At 36.2% G+C, this 24,073-nt stretch overlaps 1 protein-coding gene across 2 annotated transcripts in view; it reads right to left on the bottom strand.

The window, feature by feature from the left end:
* LOC138307579 (pyrokinin-1 receptor-like) overlaps window positions 1–24,073 on the bottom strand; it is a 252,341-nt gene that overhangs the window by 28,333 nt on the left and 199,935 nt on the right. For both annotated transcript variants that reach the window (XM_069248390.1, XM_069248384.1), the window contains exon 2: window positions 12,865–13,404. In XM_069248390.1, the coding sequence (XP_069104491.1) occupies window positions 12,865–13,404 (540 nt within the window). The remainder of the gene's footprint in view (window positions 1–12,864; window positions 13,405–24,073) is intronic.

Below are 24,073 nucleotides of genomic sequence, written 5' to 3'. Positions count from 1 at the left end.
TTTAATAAACAAAGTATTGCAACATTCTAATCTAATGTCGTAAAGCTAGAAGAAAACCCATTAAAGACATTACAAGAACAGTTCAATGTGATGAAATCTGTTTCTTAAAAGTCAGATGTCAATCATCAAAAACTAGCTTCATTCCTTTAATATAATACAATGATGTTTATTAGCACGGTGCAATTTTCGTAATTTTTCTGTAAACAGCCCATTCTTACACAGTTTAATTATTACTCGTCCCATATTTACCGTGCTTCTTTGGAAATTGCCGCATTAATGATATCGATGATTGCATCCCAATAGTTGATTCATTTACATGCAGAGAAACAGGAAAAGGTTAGATCGAAATTGCTTTACCGTGTATAATGGGAACGGATTTTCTAACTTATTACTGTTACCAAGTTATTGACCTCGTTAAAAGACATTACTTAACCAAGCTTAATGAATGTGAAATTATATATAAATTTTTATCATTAGATTTCTGCTTTGGTTGTTTTAATGCGTGCCAATAACAGTTCGCTCTGGTGCAGGCAAGGGTCACAATTCTTATTTAAACAAAATTAATGTTCTGCCTTGGAATTTTCTTCTGTTACAAGTTCAATAACCCGGTACATGGTTTTAAGTTAGTTACAAGTCTGATCAGATTCCTCAGTATATTAATAAGCTTTCTATTATCAGAAAGATATAACGAAAACATACACATATAGCCAACAGAACGTTTATTGTAAATACTTATTGGGAATTGGTTCCAGGAAACCACTTAGCTTATCCTAACCTTCACTTGATACATACACAGGGAAATCAAACCTGTTTTCTGGAATTAGACAACAACTTCACATTGTTTATGACTGTATTTTTATCAACCGTTAAATAACTGGATCCATCACTTACATTCAAAAGTAACTTTCTTTGATTTTTTTACAAGGTATAATAGTTTAATGCATAGAAATCGAGTACAACAACACTAATGTACGTTACATACGTATATAATACACAACTGTGAGCAGAACCGAAAACGTTATAGGCAGAGCGCGACATGATATCAACATTCATTTCAAGTTGATTAGATTAATAATAAACCAACAACAACATGGAACAAATTAATTACAAAATGACAAAAATAAAAACAAGTCTTTTTTTCTACATTTTCGTATGTTTCAAGAGAAAAACATTCCATGTCCAGGTAGCCATCATCACATTATTGTATATAGAAATAAATTGTTTTTTTCTTTGATATTTAATGTCAGTTAACATAAATGTCCCTTTGTCCTTTCTTACTCTACAGAAATCTTTCCTAAACCAAATTAGTGCAAAAGTGTCGAGAGCATCCAATTTTCAACATGTGCTTCATGGAATTAAAATATATGTTTATATATACATATCATTCATATATATATTAGTAAAATCCGAACAAAGAGCAAATTAAGCACAACTAAGGTTGTAATAAAGACTAACCTTCCCTGTCAGGACAATTATCATTAGCAACGTTTTAGTTACAATACTTGGGATTTTGGTGTATAATAAAGACAATATTGGTTATATTTTACAGCGGAACTCCTGGTCCACCATACACTGTGTTAAATGGATGCCTCTCTACACATATTTCAAAACCTCTCGCAGTGATACAATAAGTACTAAGAAAATAAATAGTAAATACATCAAATCAACTGCTGTTAAAAATTCTGTACAATCTATGAATCCGCAAGGATCTAAGAAACCCGCATATAAGATATTATAAGACTCTTTCATATGTGAATATGAAGGATAGGGATATTCTACCCTAGGGTCACAAAATATAGTAAAATCCGAGGCTTGCCGAGGGTTTTGCAACATTTTGTGATCCCGAGGGTAGACTATCCCTATCCTTCATATCCACTTATGAAAGAGTATTTTTTCTTTCATACCTCGACGTTTTATTGCAACTTTACAACTATAATATCCCGCAATTTTGAAATAAATTCGAAGAAATTCACGACTGGAAGTCAATTTTCCATCCATAAAAAATTACGTGATATTTTCAACACAAATTCCGTTGTTTGCATCTTTTATAGTAAAACCAGTCATATTTGTGAAAAAAATGTTAAAATTTTACCGAGGAAAAGGAGATTTTGTTGACGCCCTGACGTCACGAGGCTTTATTTCATAGGTAGCCATGTAATACAGCCTCAGGCGACATGAGTGTATTGCCCTAGACCAGCCAGTATTACACCCGTAGGTATGAAAGAAAAATGAATACCTGATTTAAGTTGTGACACGATGTCATGTAAAATATAATATTGTAATTTTACATAGTTCTCGATAGACTGTCGTCGGAAGTAAGGGTTGCACTAATCACGCTCCGAGCTCATCCCTACTTGAATATTCCTACGTTTTCAAACAAATACTGTACGCAAAGTCGATCATTTCACTTGATTTCGGATTCGCTGCAAGCGTAAGTGTAACAACCGGAATATCTGAAGGAAAAGGTTGGTGCAGATGTTTTCGATGCTGGAACAAACATAATGATCTTTATGTATTACAAGTGAAATGTGCTGACCGACTTTCATAAACCTATTATGTTGGATGACATGTTATGACCAAAGTCAGAATTTACCATACAATGTAATTTCCGGACCAGCTTGGAGGCTGATGACTGGTCATAAGACTCTCATACATAGCCCTTTATTGGACAGCAGTACTTTTACCTTAGTGTATCAAACGACCGTGTGACAACCACTTAGTACATTGGGTATATTGAGGAAAAACGTTTGATATAGATTAGCCTTATACACATAGATACAATATAATTATTGCAGTTGCCTCCAGCAAGTGATATATGAAATATTGGTAGCTTTGAAACGACCAAATGTCTGTTTTGCTAAGCTTTTGCCACCGTAGGCCAAACTCTCAACTGTTTATTGAACAAAACATAAAATGATGTTAATTACATAACCTTCTGATTGAAGATTGAACACACTAACAAGGGCTATATATCTCCCATAGCGTTGGTGGTGAACAGGCATTATAACTGGCCCTAAACTTGACATGAACGATAAAAAGTAAATATTCTATAGTATAGTATCAGTCAATCGCCATCTGGCAAAGTCTACTTACATGTACATATACAAAAAGTTGGTATATTGATGTGTAAAGTTTCATAATTCTTGGAATAAGAGTGTATTTTTGTTTTCACAGATATAATAAATACATGACAGAGAAAATAACAGCTTTGTTTACAGAATTCGAGCTTCAAATTGACTCGCAAATGGCAAAATAAAACATTCTGCAAAACGTTTTAAGAATATAATCTTATTCTCCTGCACAAGTGTTTCCGATTTATGGAAGACAATTACACAAAATGATAGGATACAATTTAAGTCCTACGCAGAAATAGTAGATCTTATATCGGGAAATAACAAAGTGTTTTCGTTTTTCGTTTGAATCCATCTGTGGTTCATCTTACTACATCATTCGACATTTACCGGAAAATGCAAAGACGAATAGATTCGACATGTGATTTACTAAATAAAATGTTACATTTAATTAATCTCGCCTGTTAAAAATCTTAGCCGAAACTGATTGTTTGAAATCAGTTCTGGTTTGTTTATTTACATAATCAGATAATGAGGATCAAGTTCAAAAAGCTAAATCAATTGATATTGCGATCGAAAATTATAGTCTGAGGATAATACTAGAGTGATGGGCTGAGTAGAAGTTATTTGTATAAAAAATTAAAGGAGAAAGCTGATTTGTTATTACGGCACTTCAGTGTACACTAAGTCACTTATCATAACAAAGATCCTACCATCAATCTCGGCCTCTCTATCAGCTCTACATCCTGTCAACAATTTTCCTATAAAGTTCAGAAGTAGGTTTTAACGCCAGATTCTAACAACTTTAATTTAAGCAGTTATTTTGAAAGTTTTATAACATCAACAATGGATGAAGGAATCTTTGCGACTCTCCACGATTTATTGGAAATCCTCCACTGGACGGTAATTTACGATGTTTAAGTACTGGCCTCTGACAAAGCAATAACTATACACAAATCGTACCGATCAAGCTGTAGCCGCCTTTTCTTATGGAAAAAAAGTCAGTTTATTTCATTTTAGAAGTTAAATTTAGAAACTTTTAATTAAATAGAAGATAGTTTGCGAAAATAACAAATGATAACTTTCGATCACTAAAATAATAAAAACGATAACGGCGGCGGAAGATAAATTGTAAACAGACGTTTGTTTGTGGCACCAGTATAATTTAATCACATAATTGAAATTCGGAGTGGTAAACTTTGATTGTGATTCCTAAGATACGTGGCTGGTGATCGCCACTATCAGCGTGTTTCCATCACATTGTCGTCAGGCAAATTAAGCAGCAAAAACCATTAAGATATTGTAGTGACTGTATCTATCATGTTCCAAGGACGCTTATAATGGTACTCTAACGCGTGTTAAGATTTTCTGTTTGTCATCATTGTGTAATGGGTCGGTCTTACACCAGATAGACTGATAATACCAGGACCAGTTTAGTCGTCAACATTACATGGACTATAGTAAGCCACATATTTCAACACGCCGATATTTAAGAGCAACATTCAATAGCTATGTAACAGGTTATATAACTGGAGAATTTCTGTAGGTGATGAAACCTTATAACTTGAGAAAAGAAACAATATTGTCCAATCGCAGAATCGGTTCCCGGTCATTTTGACGAATGACTAACTTTTATCACTAAACCAATCAAATATCGAATTTCAAGTCCGTAAAACTGCACCATATAAAAGAAACGTACAATGTATATATTGTCGGTTCATTAATCCCATGATTGCATTAACTGTCTTGGATGAATTATGGCGTGGTGTTGGTTCTAGCTGACCTTGTGCAAGGTCATCATCAGTTTTAAATTATTTCATAACGTTAATTTTTTCTGGTTCTTTAATGGTTGTATAAAGAGTAAAATCAGATCAATGGTAATGTGTGTGTAATCGGTGAGCCAGAAAGACGAAGATCAAAGAAAACCCCACAACTTGCGGAGACGCAACACTGAACACATCACTGGGATAGATAGATCATAAGAAAGACCAAAAGGTACACATCTTAGTTAGTATAATTCTAGTTTAATTGACTGATGATGGATGTTGTATAAGTCTGAAGCTTGTTTTAGGCGTTCTCAACCAAGAAGTTCAATATGTATAGCATACATTTACAGAAACCATTTTTTTTCAGTCAAAACAAACGAATGTTATTAAGTCAACTGATTGAAGACTAATTCGGATAACACTAGTACTGTAAAAACATCCGGACAGGTAAGATATCATACACACCAATTGATTTTATTGGAGCATATAGAATTGGAGTTTACATTCATTATACTTGTAAAATACTGCTCAAATGTTCCAATTTTTATGTTACATCTAAACTTGAATGACACAGTGAACCAAGTTGACATGACTTAAGTGTCTATAGAACATGCCTAATGTTGTCTGTGGCCTTTGAACTAATAACACTATAAGCTTAATGGTGACCAAACTTGACCGAAGCCATATATCTACCAGGACACGAAGCGGACCTAGTCTAGCCACTTTAAGTGTTTTGTTTGTACTGAGAAGGGGGAGAGAGGTAGATCTATAAATTATGAAACATAAAGAAGAAGGAACTGTTTATGCGATCTTCACGCAATTTCGATATCTACATTTATCTTAGACTTTAGGCTTAATTCGCGAGTTTTATGTTATATGACTAAATCGTATTCACATTAACACAAGGTAAGATTAATGAGCAAGGGCTGAGCAAGGACTGCGCAAGGACTGAACAAGGGCTGAAGAGGGCTGTGCAAGGACTGAACAAGGGCTTAACAAGGGCTTAACAAGGGTTGAACAAGGGCTGAGCAAAGGCAAGGGCTGAACAAGGGCTGGGCAAGGGCTGAGGGAGGGCAAGGGCTGTGCAAGGACTGAACACGGACTAAGCAAAGGCTAAACAAGGGCTGAGCTAGGGCTAAACACGGGCTGAACAAGGGGGGGGGGGGGGGGCTGAGCAAGGGCTGAACAAGAAGGGTTGCGCAAAAGCTGAACAAGGGCTGAGCAAGGACTGACCAAATGTTGAGAAAGGGCAAGGGTTGAGCAAGGGTTGAGCAGGGTTGAGCAAGGGTTGAGCAAGGGTTAAACAAGGGTTGAACAAAGGCTGAACAAAGGCTGAGCAATTGACTTATGAGTTTCAGGCTTGACGCTTGCCTTTGAAAAAAAATACGGTGGGGTTTATAGGAAATTTTCTCGGTATATTTACAAATAGTGGGGGAGGAGAAATCGGTTCCCATGTATCTTTCTGGCAGTTTTTCGAAACATGGTTTTTTGGGACCGATATGATGTCTAGTTTCATTTTATACTTGTTGCCATTGACAACTAATGTCCCATGGGGGTCATATGGCGGCCATCTTGGATTTCAGGTATCAAAAATGACCAAAATAATACATTCGCATACATGCACATAGATAGAGAACCAGACAACATTCAGAGGCAAATAAACACATTTTTTGATATGACTGAAACATGCTGAATACGATTAAATCATATTAATGACGTTACGTCTTCTCACTTTTGTGAAAGACAGGAAAACAGTAAAATTTTCAGCTTTTTTCCCCTAAAAAATCGATAAATGTCATAATTTTTATAACAAGTAAAACAATTAATGGACAAATCACCTTGTAACAGTCATTTCGAATTGAACCAACCCTTGTGTAAACATATGTGTACTACTAAAAGATAGATCGCATCTAAGAGGTCGGAAAAAGAGAGGGACCCCCCCCCCCCTAAAATTTTATCAAAAAATGTCCAAAATGACACATTCGCATAAATGCGCATAGATAGAGAATCAGACAACATTCAGAGGCAAATAAACACATTTTGTGATATGATTGAAACATGCTGAATAAGTTTAAATCATAATAATGACGTTACGTCTTCTCATATTTATGAGATGACGGGAACACAATGAAATTTCAGCTTTTTTCCCCTAAAAAAATCGATAAATGTCATGATTTTTATCACAAGTAAAAAATTGATGGACATCCTTGTTTAAACATATGTGTACTATAAAAATAAAGGTCGCATCAATGAGGTCGGAAAAAGAGAGGGACCCCCCCCCCATAAAAATTAACAAAAAATGGCCAAAATGACACATTCGTATACACGCGCCTAGATAGAGAACCAGACAACACTCAGAGGCAAATAAACACATTTTTAATTATTATTGAATCATGCTGAATAGATTAAATCATAATAATGACGTTACGTCTTCTCATTTTTGTGAAGAAAAAAAAATCAACTTTTTTCCCCTAAAATATCGATAAATGTCATAAATTACATTAGAAGTAAAACAATTGATGGACAAAACACTTTGTACCAGTCATTTCGAATTGCACTTACCCTTGTGTATTTTAAAAGGATTTTATTTTTTTAGCAGAAGAATCGTGGACATACCCCCTCCCAACACTACTCATAGAGAAAAAAATCTCATAATTATTATTACATAAATTACATATTTCCTGATCTATGATTCAGACATTTTAAAACTACAATTACATTTTTAACAGCCATGGTCATGTTAGGATGTGCCAGGTTTATTGGTGGAGGAAAGAGCGGAGTTCCCGGAAAAAACAACCCGCCAGCAGTCAATACCTGGCAACTGCCACTGTAGATTCGAACAAGCTACCCAGAGGTGGAGGGCTTGTGGTAATATGTTGAGACATCATACCAATCGGCCATCGCGGCCCCAATTACAACTAGAAGGTGGTTAGATCCGTAATAATCCACTCTCTTTTAGTGAACAACTGGAAACATGGAATTTTTCATAAATTTTCGGCTCGTGCCAGAACGAAACGTACCACTGTGTTCGAATTATTATCATTGATTTTTTGTCCTGAAGACACGATGGTATAGCACAGCTCATTACCACAAAACAAAGTCCTTTCGATATCACGACTGTTACTTTGGTTTTCATCAAACTGCTTCAGGTTGGCGTAGGATTTCATCACTCAAGGAAAATAAATGTACACATCTATTTCGACGATTCTCTCATACTCCATCGAATCATTGGAGCAATGAGAGATGACAGGTTGGGGGAGGCTTACCTCGACGGCCATTGCCAGTCGGGGGAGTGGTGTGGGGATCAGGTCTCCGAGCACATCAACGTGCTGGAGATATGGCTGTTCGGTTGGCTCTGCAGGCTTTTCGGAAGATTCTACATTCAAAGGTGGTTTGTGTGACTACAGACAACTCTACATGTGTCGCGTATCTGGAGAGAAAGGGGGGGGGGGGCAAAGTCCCACGTCCTGTGTGCCCTCGTCATTCGTGTTCTTCTCTTCTGTCAGGAAATGCGGTTGACTCTCTTAGTCAAGCATCTTCCAGACAGGTTGAATGTTCTGGCGGATACTGTTTCCAGGCGCCGCAAGCAGGTTGGGACAGAAAGGCAGCTAAATCTCCCGATCTTCGAGGGCATTTGCTAGGTGTGGAACAGACCTCATATATATCTTTTCGCCACTTCGCCACTAATTGTCCACTTTTTTCTCTCCGGTGCCAGACCAAATGACTTAGGCTGTGGACGCTCTATCTCCAGATTTGGAGGGGAAACATGCTTATGCATTCGCTCCATTCAACCTGGTGGGCAGAGTTCTAATAGAAGTTTCGGGAGCATAATTTTCCCCTCCTTCTGATAGCGCCCCTGTGACCGAGACAATCCTGGTTTGTTGGTGGATATTCCGCTGGTTTTCCCACTCAGAACCAATCTCCTGCGCCAGCCTCGGTCCCGAAAGATCCATTCAAGAGAGAGGAAGTAATCTCAGGAGGCCTCGCTCAGTCAGGCATTTCTTAAGACGTGTCAAATCGCATCGCCCGATCAATAAGTCTTCCTCACCTGCCGTCTAACAGTCATGGAAGATCGTCTGTGATTGATATATCGACAGGAAGATTGATCAGGTCAAGGCCTCTGCCCAGCTGATAGCGGATTCCCTTCCCTATTTGTTTAGGAAACGCAAACTTGCCTCTAGTACTATTGCAGGCTATCGCATGGCTATTTCCAGTGTACTGTATTCTCATGGTAGACCAGAGTTAGGGTCATCCAACTCTTTGGCTGCCTTGATTAGGTGGTTCAGTCTGGACAGGCCTAGGGTACGGCAGTTAGCTCCTCAGTGGAATCTAGCACTGGTGTTACTGAAAAGGCTCCTTAAGAGCCTTTGGTGTCGGTGTTCATTAAGGTTTTTACTTTTGACTTCTTGCTTGCTTTTGCCTCAAGCCATAGGAGGAGTGATATCCATCCATTCACTTTTTGTGCTTCGTTTGGCCAGATATAGCTCTGTTACCCTACTCACTGATCCTGCCTTTTTGGTAAGGATTCACAATCTCTATTGAGTCGAAGGAGAATGATCGGCTGCTTTGTCCCAGTCGGACGCTTAGGTTTTCCCTTGATAAAACAAGGGAGCGATGTACTATTCTTGCCCAATAACCAGGGTCAGCAGGATTTCTCCTCCCAGTACATCTTCAGATGGATATGTCAGGTGATCAGGATTGCTTATGAGCAATCTAATTATCAATCTGGGGCGAAATGCAAGGAGATGGCCCATGAGGTTAGAGCCCTTGCGGCTTCTTTGGCTCTCCATAATGGGTCCTGGTTCCAGGACATCATGTCTGTGGCCTTTTGGCGTAGTCAGACTACTTTCAATGACTTTTACAAACGGCCCCTGTCCTCGCATTATATTTGACTGTTTTCCTAGGATGAGAAGACGTAACGTCAATATTATGATTTAATCGTATTCAGCTTGATTCAATAATATTTAAAAATGTCTTTATTTGCCTCTGCGCGTTATCTGGTTCTCTATCTAGGCGCGTGTATACGAATGTGTCATTTTGGCCATTTTTTGTTAATTTTTATAGGGGGGGGGGTCACTGTCTTTTTCCGACCTCATTGAGGCGACTTTTCTTTTCATAGTACACATATGTTTACACAAGGGTTGGTTCAAATCGAAATGACTCTTACAAGGTGATTTGTCCATCAGTTTTTTTTTTACTTGTGATTAAAATTATGACATTTATCGATTTTTTAGGGGAAAAAAGCTGAAAATTTCACTGTTTTCCTGTCTTTCACAAAAGTGAGAAGACGTAACGTCATTAATATGATTTAATCGTATTCAGCATGTTTCAATCATATCAAAAAATGTGTTTATTTGCCTCTGAATGTTGTCTGGTTCTCTATCTATGCGCATATATCTGAATTTATCCTTTTGGCCATTTTGATACCTGAAATCCAAGATGGCCGCCATATGACCCCCATGAGACATTAGTTGTCAATGGCATCAAGCATACAATGAAACTAGACATCATACCGGTCCCAAAAAAACATGTTTCGAAAAAAACTGCCAGAAAGGTACATGGGAACCGATTTCTCCTCCCCCACTACAACTGGTCCCCGTTATCGTCTATTTAATTTACAATACAAAGTAACAAAATATGGTCACGTTTAGATTTACAGATGTTTTGGGACCAACGTAGCGGTAACAATTAGGCCAACGTTCATTAGACCCTGGTGTCTCGGAATGCCTCAGCTATGTTGTGCCAGAGTCTTAACTGCTGAGAGCAGATGTCACACCAACTACTTAATGGAAACGTGTTACATAACGGCCCATGACATCTGAACGTTAACCTATCGCAGTATTGTCAGATGTTCAACAAGGAACGAAATGAAGTTTTACATAGATGCTTTTAATCAGATTGGCTTGTTGAAAACTATATAGGCAGTTGTTGATCTGTTGAGGAACTCTAGTTATCTTTGCTGATAATTTTATTGGACCATCAGTACATCTTCAGATGGATATGTCAGGTGATCAGGATTGCTTATGAGCAATCTAATTATCAATCTGGGGCGAAATGCAAGGAGATGGCCCATGAGGTTAGACAGCCCTTGCGGCTTCTTTGGCTCTCCATAATGGGTCCTGGTTCCAGGACATCATGTCTGTGGCCTTTTGGCGTAGTCAGACTACTTTCAATGACTTTTACAAACGGCCCCTGTCCTCGCATTATATTTGACTGTTTTCCTAGGATGAGAAGACGTAACGTCAATATTATGATTTAATCGTATTCAGCTTGATTCAATAATATTTAAAAATGTCTTTATTTGCCTCTGCGCGTTATCTGGTTCTCTATCTAGGCGCGTGTATACGAATGTGTCATTTTGGCCATTTTTTGTTAATTTTTATAGGGGGGGGGGGGTCACTGTCTTTTTCCGACCTCATTGAGGCGACTTTTCTTTTTATAGTACACATATGTTTACACAAGGGTTGGTTCAAATCGAAATGACTCTTACAAGGTGATTTGTCCATCAGTTTTTTTTTTACTTGTGATTAAAATTATGACATTTATCGATTTTTTAGGGGAAAAAAAGCTGAAAATTTCACTGTTTTCCTGTCTTTCACAAAAGTGAGAGAAGACGTAACGTCATTAATATGATTTAATCGTATTCAGCATGTTTCAATCATATCAAAAAATGTGTTTATTTGCCTCTGAATGTTGTCTGGTTCTCTATCTATGCGCATATATCTGAATTTATCCTTTTGGCCATTTTGATACCTGAAATCCAAGATGGCCGCCATATGACCCCCATGAGACATTAGTTGTCAATGGCATCAAGCATACAATGAAACTAGACATCATACCGGTCCCAAAAAAACATGTTTCGAAAAAAAACTGCCAGAAAGGTACATGGGAACCGATTTCTCCTCCCCCACTACAACTGGTCCCCGTTATCGTCTATTTAATTTACAATACAAAGTAACAAAATATGGTCACGTTTAGATTTACAGATGTTTTGGGACCAACGTAGCGGTAACAATTAGGCCAACGTTCATTAGACCCTGGTGTCTCGGAATGCCTCAGCTATGTTGTGCCAGAGTCTTAACTGCTGAGAGCAGATGTCACACCAACTACTTAATGGAAACGTGTTACATAACGGCCCATGACATCTGAACGTTAACCTATCGCAGTATTGTCAGATGTTCAACAAGGAACGAAATGAAGTTTTACATAGATGCTTTTAATCAGATTGGCTTGTTGAAAACTATATAGGCAGTTGTTGATCTGTTGAGGAACAGGTGCTAGTTATCTTTGCTGATAATTTTATTGGACGTTGATGGCATCGGGACGTACAAATGCCTTATATAATTTGATGGGACGTTGATGGTATCGTAACGTACAAATGCCTTATATAATCTGACAATGATTAGCCAATAACTGAGTATATGATTGAATTAAAACGTTCAATAAATAAGTTTATCATTGTATTTTTTTGCATTTTAATATGAAAATATATTTTTGAGGTGTAATTATCATTTTTATACTTAACTACATGTGTCGGTAATCGCATGTTTAAATGAAACTAGCCTTATTATCATTGGCATACCACTGGTGTGATAGTGGACTAGAAACACGTTACAAGACGCAAAGTCGTTCATAAGATATTGATTAAGTTACATAAGATACTAAAGCTGCTGTTTTTCATGTACACAGTGGAACCTACAATTTCTGGTAACTATTGGCTCCTGATAAGATCACAACTGTCAGATTGGAAAGGTTTACACTTACCCCTTGACAGCTAGATGGCGGTTCGCTGTATACACACTAGTGTTAAAAACTGTATAAACAATCATCCCTAATACTATATATTTACAACATTAAAATCAGCAAGATGTAAAGTGTAACAATGTCATGATTTGTCCGGCATTGGGTTTAGTGCGCGTCATTAAATATGTAGGTACTAGGTTGCACAAAGTATAGTACATACCAATGCATGTCAAAATGACAGCTTATTAAGTCTATTATACGTCAAGCAATACAATATCACTTACCTAACATACGAAGGACAGCCTTTCTTGCACGGGTAGCTGTGGACTTTGCACCTTTTGAAAAGTATCGTATTGACGAATCGATTTCCGTTCTTCGTAAGCGAATTCCTATCAATATATACATAACTGTTATGACTGTCATGGGCAGGAAGAAAAAGGCAAATGTGGACACCTGGAACATTACTTTCATCCGCGGGTGCCACTGTATTGGGATGTTACACAGTAAAGAGTCCGGTATCGGCGATGACGTCCGAGGATCCTGCATGAAGTAAAATGTCCGAGTGTGAATTGGGTATGGAAGGGCGGATAATGCCGAGACAATCCAAATGCACAATATGCATTTCATGGCACGTGACTGTCGCGAGACTTTCTGTCCGGTGATTGGATGGCAGATGGCGATATATCTTTCAATTGTAAACCCAGTGATGGTCAATACAGAAGCATAGGATGTGGATTCCAACAGAAAAGATTTGAAAATACAAAATGGCTCCCCAAACCTCCAAGGATAAGCCTCCCAGATAGCATACACTTCCGGTGGTAGGGCTGCAAAATAAACAAGATAATTAGTCACAAAGAAATGCAATAAACACTTTAGTATAAAAAATGTAGGTGTTCTTTGATATTAACTTTTTAAACAAGCTTTATTTTATTTATTTTTATTTTAAAACATTGAAAAAGCAGCATATCACTAAGAGTTTAATCCCCGTAACCCAGCCCATGTGGCCCTAAGATGTAATCAACGTGTAATGCTAAACAACAATCTCTCAAATCGTTGAAGATTGGATGATTTCAGCAAATACTTAAAGTTTTTAATGTTAAAAAAGAACACATTCATTGTGTATTTTCACTGAGATTGGTCTTGTTACATAAAATTTCTGTTGGCGGTGACAACATTAGATATTGTCATTTGGCGGTGCAACTGCAACAGTTTCGACCAACAGAAAATGCTGAAATGGAATTTTAATCGTATACCACAGCTTTTATGTTGTGGTATTTCCTGTTCTCCATTTTGTTAGCTGGTTTTTTTTAATTTTATGTAATAGCCTTGGCCAACTTCTGCCATTCATAATAATTAAATTGTACTTAAATAGGTTAAGTATAGTACTCTCAGAGCATTAAGGCTTTATTGGAATTTTTGGAGACCCAATTTGGCTTCGTAACTTAATCGAGTTACTCAATTGATATAAATTTAATCTTTGTCAAAACTAAATTTTGTCTTCCAACTTGTATTCTTGTATTTGTCATCTATTTGATAATTAGAAATTGTGGTCTCTCAATTAGTTCAATTTATCAAAAAATAAATTCTGATAGGACATCACTATTCGTATATCGATCCCATGAATTTGTTAATTTGTTTTGAAGTCTTATGCGCTAATTTCGAAACATCATTAAAGTCAGTTGAAGATTACATGCTGAGCTCTCCTATCCTCTTAAATGAAATCTTAGCGACGACTGCTGTTAAATGAATTTCCAATATTCTTAAATCTTCTTTATATAATCCAATGATTATTTGAATAGGACTTCAAGTAAATGTATTAGATCCATGACAGAAGATTTATCTGGCTGTTCAATTTATAACACGTTTCCGTAGGGATAGTTCTTAATGGAAACTATATCAAACTGGCAATGGTATGGAGAACAAACAAAACAGGGCAACATATCACGTGGACACTGGACAATTAGTTTTCTCAGGGTAGCAATGCATTTTAATATAATCCAGTGGACTGATTCGTGTATGTTTATATTCTTATGAAATACGATGATATTTATGTCTCCTCTCAAACCATTGTGAGTGGTCGGGTGTTGTAATGGTAGTATAGGAATGGAGAGGAAAAGGTCAGGGGTCTCTGTTTTCTCCGAGTACTACGGTTACCCCCTAATCTAAGTCCCCGTGCGCCTGTATAGCCAGACCAGGTTATTTCACAATCGATGTAGAAATCTATTAATTTTTGCAGTCTCAAATCAAGGAATACCAAGAATTAATCGGTTTAAACAATATTCATACTAAACAAAAATGTATCACTAGTCGTCATCTTACCGAGTTAAGCATACAACTAGCCTATAACACGAACTACACCATATGATAGCGTCACGCTTGGCGTCTGATATACAAATGTACATTTTGTCATCACAAGAAAATCCAGCTAACAAACTTTTTTTAAATGAAAGATAAGCGATATGGTCAATAAGCTAGAATGATTGTAAAGTAAACGGATATAATCAGTGAGAATAAATAATATCGGCTAATTTATACATAATTTTGGTAAAAACTGAGATCTCTAAAATGTTCACGAAGTTCTAAAGGATATCGATAGGTTAAAATCACCCTAACCTAATTCGTACAGGATCTAAACCACCCCATCCAATATGTCATTTCCTGGTTACCTATCCGCATCATCACTTACATACCGTAACTGTCCCTGTATACGAATTAAGGTCACCTGTAATGTATGTTTGGATGTCTAAAACGACAAACCATTAGACAGATAACATATCATATTACGTTATGCAATAAAATCATGCATCAGACTCCAAAGTCACAATCAAGATAAAGACGGTGGATTGTAATTGGCCAATTTGAAAGTCCACCAGACCATGGCCTCAATGGAATGTTGCAAGATCCTGTATATAAAAGAGTGATCATATCAATCAGATTAATTACGCAAGTCTCTCAAGTACATCCGGTCTCCTCGACGTCATTTCCGGTTTTATGAAGATCGCATTAGACCTAAGTCCATATGAAGATACTTAGTCAATGGATGTCTCAAAACTGCTGTATAACATGTTACTTTTGTTAAAATAAACCAAATCTGAGAATCTATTTTTGTATTCTTGTACCATTGTGTTATAAAACCAATATTTTAGCGCAAAAATGCTTGACAAGAAAAGTTTGAAAATAGTATCACTTCTACAACATAGACAATATGATTCAGTAATATAAGAAACACTTCTCGTAAACTGCAACAGCTTTTTGACTAGTATTAGTAATTGATCAATTAAACTCAATGGCATAAAATAGATACAATACCACCGAGATGACGTCATGTTATCGCCTGGTTGTCTGGTAATGGAGGACACTACATCAAAGGTGTAATTCCCATTAGCTCCACAAACTAAATAAAAGATAAGGCCAGTTTGGCATGTCAGACATCTCGTTAATAGGAAGTTCAGTATGGCCGTGCTGATTGTCAATATAAAGTTATGCGTTCATCTATTTGATTCCGGGGACATATTGTGGTCCAGAAAATAACAACATAATTTATTATGATAAATACACCATATGTTATATAAGGTTAGGCCTACATAAGAGACAGAAATTGATTTAATCTCAATGACATACTATTGCGGATCGAAAAAATTCGTTTTCCAGACAAATAGCACGTAACCATTTTAGCATGTTTGACCTTTTCTAAAAAGCAAAATGCATAAATTTTCCAGTATTATGTATTCCTTGAACATTTTTTTCACACATGACGATGTGATATGGGTATTCTTAAGACTACATACTAATAAAAGTGGAGTACTTTTTTTCAAATATCGCCTTCTATGATATTTAACTGGGGTAATGTCTTAATTACTTCAATAATATAGTGTAAATTAATTAATGAGGGTAGGGCTTAAATAGGCGCAGCCAGCTGATGTCCAATCTATTTGATGCATATAAAATCAAAACAAATACAATCAAATTAGAATACTATAATCAGGAATGATTGCATTTTGTTTGCTCCAAATATGCATATGCTATTAAAAATTGGCATACTGTATATGATAACTGAAGAATATTGAATTGCAATGCAATCAATCTTCAATCAAGACACAGATCTGAAGATGGAGTTTCTTTCTCACAAAGCGAAGCCTCGTCATTTACATGTATTATACTATATCGTATTACCCGTGAGATTCAGAGCATTGATCCCCATAACAAGACATATTTGTAATATTTAGCAATACAATTCAATCATTGCTTTCACCGAGCTCTAAGATAACATGCCTTTTCTAGGAAAGTATCCTAATAATGATTTGCTTCCCCTAGCCAACAAATCTACAAGTTTCTCGATGAACATCGTGTATTCTAGGCTGGCCGATATTAGAATCAGTTGTGTTACCGATAATTAGTTCGGATGTTATATAACTTTAGCCAGTTCCTTTTAAGTTCGGATGTTATATCACTTAAGCCGGTTCCTTATTAGTTCGGATGTTATATAACTTAAGCCGGTTCCTTATTAGTTCGGATGTTATATAACTTAAGCCGGTTCCTTATTAGTTCGGATGTTATATAACTTAAGCCGGTTCCTTATTAGTTCGGATGTTATATAACTTAAGCCGGTTCTTTATTAGTTCGGATGTTATATAACTTAAGCCGGTTCCTTATTAGTTCGGATGTTATATAACTAAAGCCGGTTTCTTATTAGTTCGGATGTTATATAACTTAAGCCGGTTCTTTATTAGTTCGAATGTTATATAACTTAAGCCGGTTCCTTATTAGTTCGCAGATTATATAACTTAAGCCGGTTCTTTATTAGTTCGGATGTTATATAACTTAAGCCGGTTCCTTATTAGTTCGGATGTTATATAACTTAAGCCGGTTCCTTATTAGTTCGGATGTTATATAACTTAAGCCGGTTCCTTATTAGTTCAATTGGTAGGTAATGGTATTGATTCAGCAACCATTACCTCGACTGATTACAAGATATATAGATTCTCCATCGACTTCTGAGTTTACAATTCAATTCAATTCAATTCTTTTATTACACTCAGATACACTATTGTGGATAACAAGAGGTCATACATATATAATTCAATTTTAAAGCATGACAGGCAAAATTAGATGCATTATTTGTATAAAGATTCAAACTTTTACAAACAAAATTCAGTGTGTAATAACATTTTTTCCAACAAATTGTTTCACCTTTAAAATTGGTAACATAGGAGATATTAATATACATGTATTGATTATAGTAATAATTGACTTATTCATATGTGTATATATATTAATACATTAGAACAATACATATATTTTAGATAATTTTGAGCTGTAATTAATACTATAACAAATTGCATAATTTCTGAACAAATAAGCATAAATTTGCGTACATTTTTTATGAAAAATGGAGAACATGCCTTTCATTTTAATGTGATTAGGATGTCTTGTGTAGTAAGCAGGAATGAAATCCCCACGTAGCTGACTTACATTATAATCTGAACATAAAAACAAATAATGGAATTCATCACCAATACCGGTATTGCATAAATGACATATTCTATTTCAACCGGAAATTTAATATTTGAAGTTCTGACTTTGCACATTGTTTTTCTGTCTTTTTCATTCAATCGTATTAAATAATTTTCATGTCCAAAATGGATTTTAAATATAGAGTAATAAGAACCTCTCGAAGAGTTTTCAATATCTTGGAACCACGACTGGAAGAACTGTTCCCTTAATTTCTGGGTAATAGTTGACTTCAGATACTTAATATCAGGTAAACAGCTTTTTTGATATATCCAAACAAAACTTAAACCAGAATTATCTAGAATTTCTTTAACGCACTTAAGCCATTTGAATTCAGTTTTCCCTGTTACATGGGGGGCATACATTAATTTATACATAGAGCTAGACAATTTCTTTTCATTTGAGATGAGAGAAAACCAAAACCTAAGTAAACTTAACTTAATATCGATTGAATAGGGAATCTGCCAGTTTCTCCGTATATCATGAAATCTGTAGAATTTTTCTTCACACCAAGAATTCTTTTGCAATATTGTAGGTGGATTTTTTCCAACATATTTATGTTCTCGAAACCCCATATTTCACTCCCGTACAATAAAATTGGCTTAACCAATGAATCAAATAGTTTTAATTGTATATCTATAGGTAGGTGCAGATTCCTTATTTTACGATACAAGGCGAAAAGTGCCTTTTTAGCTTGATCACATAAATGTTTCTTAGCAATGTTAAAACTTCCATTATAATTGAAAATTACTCCTAGATACGAAAAAGTTTCTACGAGATCCAATCTAGTATCAAAAATGGAAAAGTTATTTGCCGTTTTTGTTTTTCTTTTCGAAAAAAATCATCACTTTAGTTTTTGTAGTGTTCACCACAAGTTTCCACATTTGACAATAATCTTGAAACATATCTAACATTGCTTGCAAACCACCAGCTGATTCAGACATCAAAACGGTGTCGTCAGCATGTAAAATTAGAAAAAGTCGAACATACATGTTAAGGTTCTCTCGACATAACTCATGGATTTTGTTTAGACAATCAACATTTTTATCAGCAAAATAAGTTTCTAAATCATTCAGATACAGGGCAATTAAGAAAGGTGAGCAATTTTCCCCTTGTTTTAGACCGATATTGGATGTGAACATCTCTGATTTTTCATTTCCATTTTGTACACAAGATTTTGTGTTCGAATACATAGCATATAAAACATTAAATATTTTGCCAGTTATATTACTCTTGATTAACTTTTGCCACAGGCCAACACGCCAAACCGAGTCAAAGGCCTTTTTGAAATCAATAAAAGCACAGTACATTTTTTACCTGAAGACAAGTACAACGATATAAGTACATGTAAAATAAATATATTGTCTACGGTTGAATTACAACAACCAATATACGCATAAATATGATTGGTCCCATTCAATAATGGTCTAATGACGTAAATTTCGCAGACTGCGTCATAACGCCTTAATTGCAGTGCGCATACTTAACGAGAAACTCTGTTGACACAACAATTAATTATGTATAGTTTACTTCATAGACAATAAATATCACGCAAATCATTGCCTTGATTAATTATTCAACAAATCTGTTTTGATAGAATCATGTAATGATGTGAATTGAGCCGTGTCTTCACTCAGGTGGGATCTAAATTAACTAAGTATTTCAATGCAAGTACGCAGCAATCACAACACCGATAATGACATTCCTGTAAGTGTTCATGTTATAGTGAACCCAAAGACGGTTCTTATCTATATTTATCTAACAAAAACATGATTGTGATCAGAGTTGATCGATAGCCATTCAGCCATTTGCTATCGTCGTGTGAACACCAGTAGTCTTGCTCTATGACTTCCAGACCAGTTGTTTTCGTATCAATGGTTGTTTTGGAATTGTAGCACAGCACAAACTACAAACTCAAAGTAGGTTTGAGAAAATCATCCCAATAGAGAAAACATGAAAGTTTGTTTAAACAACTAATAAATAATGATTTTGTAGGTGCATATTTAAAGACACAACCTTTCTGACCTCAAGGGCATTCTCTGTTCACAAACCACATTAAATAGCTTTATATCTCGTCAATGACACAAGTACATGTAACTGCTTCGCTTGTAATCTAAATACTTTTCAAGACCAATGTCTCTTCTGAGACTCCACTCTTCGTTCTTTGACGATGGTCTAGAGACAGAATCACCTCGTTGCTGTTTTTATATTGCCCGCATCTAACCATTTATGAATAATATGCCAAACAGCAACATGATTTCCCATGTTTACGTGTAGATGTGTTATTTCAAGTTTAATTTGCCAACTACAGCTAGAAGACGACACGCACCCTCAAATATAGTATAAACAGCAACGTTTTATGATAATAATAAGCTAAAAACAATCAGCAACATCACAGAATGTGTTCCTTTCCAATTAGGTGTTTATTAGTTTAACGTCCTATTCACAGCCAGGGTCATGTAAGGAGGTGCCAGGTTTGTTGGTGGAGAAAAGCCGGAGTACCCGGAGAGAAAAAAACCGACAAGCGGTAAGCACCTGGCAGCTGCGCCGCATGAGATTCGAACTCGCGACCAAGAGGTGGATGAATTATGGTAATATGTCGAGACATCTTAACCACTCGGTCACAGTCACCCCACCCCACCCACACACCCCACCCCCCACCCAACCCCCCATTCCAAATAAAGTGATAAGAATAATCTTAGATACTTTGACGCAAATATCATTCGTAAAGGAGAGTCGTAGTGTGTTTGATTATTGTTTTAAGCTACGTTACGAGTGAAAATTGGACTGTCTTTATTCGCTTGGTATCTTAGGTCTGTCTGCAGATATCCTGTATTAGTACACATCAATATGACGATATGGCCGTATTAGGACATGAATTGGCTCTAGAAACGTTGTAATGGCGGCTTACGCCGATTTCGGTGGTCACTTTGGCCCCGTGGTTTTAATTGAATCATTGGACCACTGGTCTAGACGGAAACCAATCGACAATAAACAGAAAATCAAGGCGATATAAGATTGCATTCTTTAACCAAAATGGAAGCACTTTTATACCCCGGCAGGCACCAACATGGTTTCGTTATCGTCCCTTGCTGTCTATAAAAGTGACACGACGAGAAATTGACTGGCGAACATATCCCCGACATTGTACTCGTTATTTACACAATTTCTATTAGTGTGTAACACATACCATTGATTTCCCGTGACACTTCTAACCCGACAGCTCATGAATCAACAATAGAAACAAAACGCTACAAAATGCAACCCCAGATTTCGGTATCGGGCCAATTTTCTACAGACCCCATTGCTCTATTGAACTATTTCTTTCGGCCTGACTCTGACATGTTGAGCTAGAACTGTCGATGTTTTCTCTCGAATGAGAATAAAGGATATTAGAACTACATCTCGTCTGCCAAGATTTTAATAATTCATCATATTTCTTTGTACAATTGACAGGTGATTTGGTGGGTCAACTATATGGAAATAGGAACACAAAACTATTACTGGTAAGGTCAAACATATTGTAGCAGGCAATGAATGAAAAGCGTAGCCGGGGCAACTTATTTATACAGAATAGGATATTGCTGAATCCAATCAGACGATTGGTGTGGCATTTACGTTGGGCTGATATTGTTGAATGAGCAATATTAATGCACGGATACGTTAGGCTGAACGGTTCAGTTACGTCAGCATGCTTTCTCCTTAACAAAATAATGACCACATTATTGTTATCCGATCGTCGAGTCCGCAGTCTCCGTAGTCCGAAAGCTCTTCATTAGAATAAAACATTGCTCATCCCTCCAATATTGGTTTTTACGTTCATGTCTTGCAGTGGGAGGGATTGTCACATTTGTTATTACATAATCAGCAGAAATAAAAACGGAATGTGATAAGTTAAGGTCCTAATACAGACACAAATTTAAAAATTATAATTACATTTCATAGGAGTTCACTAGACTGGGTTCGGTAGGTCGTAACGCACATTCAATACACAGCTTTCCTATAAATAACAATCAGAAATATGTTTGATTTTATTGTTGATAAAAAAAAGCTCATAACATTGTTGTAGACCTCATCACCTACCTAATGAAACGTACAATATTTGCTGTATAATTCATGATTTAAAAGCAACCAATGCAAGTTTCTGTTTCAATAACCCTTACAAACTGAGACAAACACAATGCAAGTTTCTGTTTCAATAACCCTTACAGACTGAGACAAACACAATGCAAGTTTCTGTTTCAATAACCCTTACAAACTGAGACAAACACAATGCAAGTTTCTGTTTCAATAACCCTTACAAAACTGAGACAAACACAATGCAAGTTTCTGTTTCAATAACCCTTACAGACTGAGACAAACACAATGCAAGTTTCTGTTTCAATAACCCTTACAAACTGAGACAAACACAATGCAAGTTTCTGTTTCAATAACCCTTACAAACTGAGACAAACACAATGCAAGTTTCTGTTTCAATAACCCTTACAAACTGAGACAAACACAATGCAAGTTTCTGTTTCAATAACCCTTACAAACTGAGACAAACACAATGCAAGTTTCTGTTTCAATAACCCTTACAAACTGAGACAAACACAATGCAAGTTTCTGTTTCAATAACCCTTACAAACTGAGACAAACACAATGCAAGTTTCTGTTTCAATAACCCTTACAAACTGAGACAAACACAATGCAAGTTTCTGTTTCAATAACCCTTACAAACTGAGACAAACACAATGCAAGTTTCTGTTTCAATAACCCTTACAGACTGAGACAAACACAATGCAAGAAGAAAGCGAAGAGATAGTTTAATAACCTAATTCAATTGATAACGATTGACTTTGACTAAATTGCTACATATTTTGCCGAGTACCAATTTATCGCTAAGTGAACGCGAAAATTAAATGGGAAGGGGCTGGAATTAGGTTTCTGAAACTTGGTTAGCTGTCTTACCGCAGCATGAAGTCTATATATTTCTATTTGTATTTAACCTATTCTTTGCACTGTGAATCAGATTGATCCTAAGGTCCGGTTCCGGTTCGGAATCTATATTCCCGACTTTATTTCCGTTCGTAAATGGCCACCGGAAATAGAATGCAATTGATCCCTCTTTGGAACTTCTTATACATATATTATATCTGAGCGCGACCGGACCAATACCTACTTAAGGATAATACAGAACACATTTCGCCACTCACTCCCATTATCGTACTGATACCTTTTACGACTCCTCACATTGACCAGTCACACTTTTCATTTTCTATGGCAGTTTGATTTTTTTTCAATTTATCCTTAGAACGCAGCCTTATAAATCATTCTACTCTTATTGAAGCCACTTCCTCTTTGTATTTTGAACAATACCTGTTTGATATAAAGGTTATATTTCTACGAGAAAACACTTAAACCTATAAATGGAGTGTAACTATGGACAATAATTGATAAATTAAATATGTCTACGGCAGTAACTTTTGCCTTCACTTCGGTTGTAGATTACAATTATCAGTGGTATTGGAAATTTAATGTTAAAATTCATTCACCTACGTTTTTAATGTAAGATATAGTTTAACTATATATTATGTTTTAAAGAAAAGCAATCAAATAAAATTACTTAGATGAAAACATGATAATTTTAATCCTTCATAATCGGAAACCATTATCTTAATCTAGAGACATATTTCTGACGTTAGGAAAGATATTCTGCAGTTTCACAATGTGTCTGTTAACAACAGCTTAATATCCAAAGTAACATTACGGTAAAGCACACTAGATTGCGCTGACTTATATTTCCAAAGTAACATTACGGTAAAGCACACTAGATTGCGCTGACTTATATTTCCAAAGTAACATTACGGTAAAGCACACTAGATTGCGCTGACTTATATTTCCAAAGTAACGTTACGGTAAAGCACACTAGATTGCGCTGACTTATATTTCCAATGTAGCGTTGATAGATTGCTAACTTATTAGCCCGAACAGATCCCGACA

Source organism: Argopecten irradians, chromosome 1, assembly GCF_041381155.1.
Source record: "Argopecten irradians isolate NY chromosome 1, Ai_NY, whole genome shotgun sequence".
Classification (NCBI taxonomy): Eukaryota; Metazoa; Mollusca; class Bivalvia; order Pectinida; family Pectinidae; genus Argopecten; species Argopecten irradians.
The sequence above is the reverse complement of the archived record's forward strand: the minus strand, read 5'-3'. Positions and strand labels throughout refer to the sequence as shown.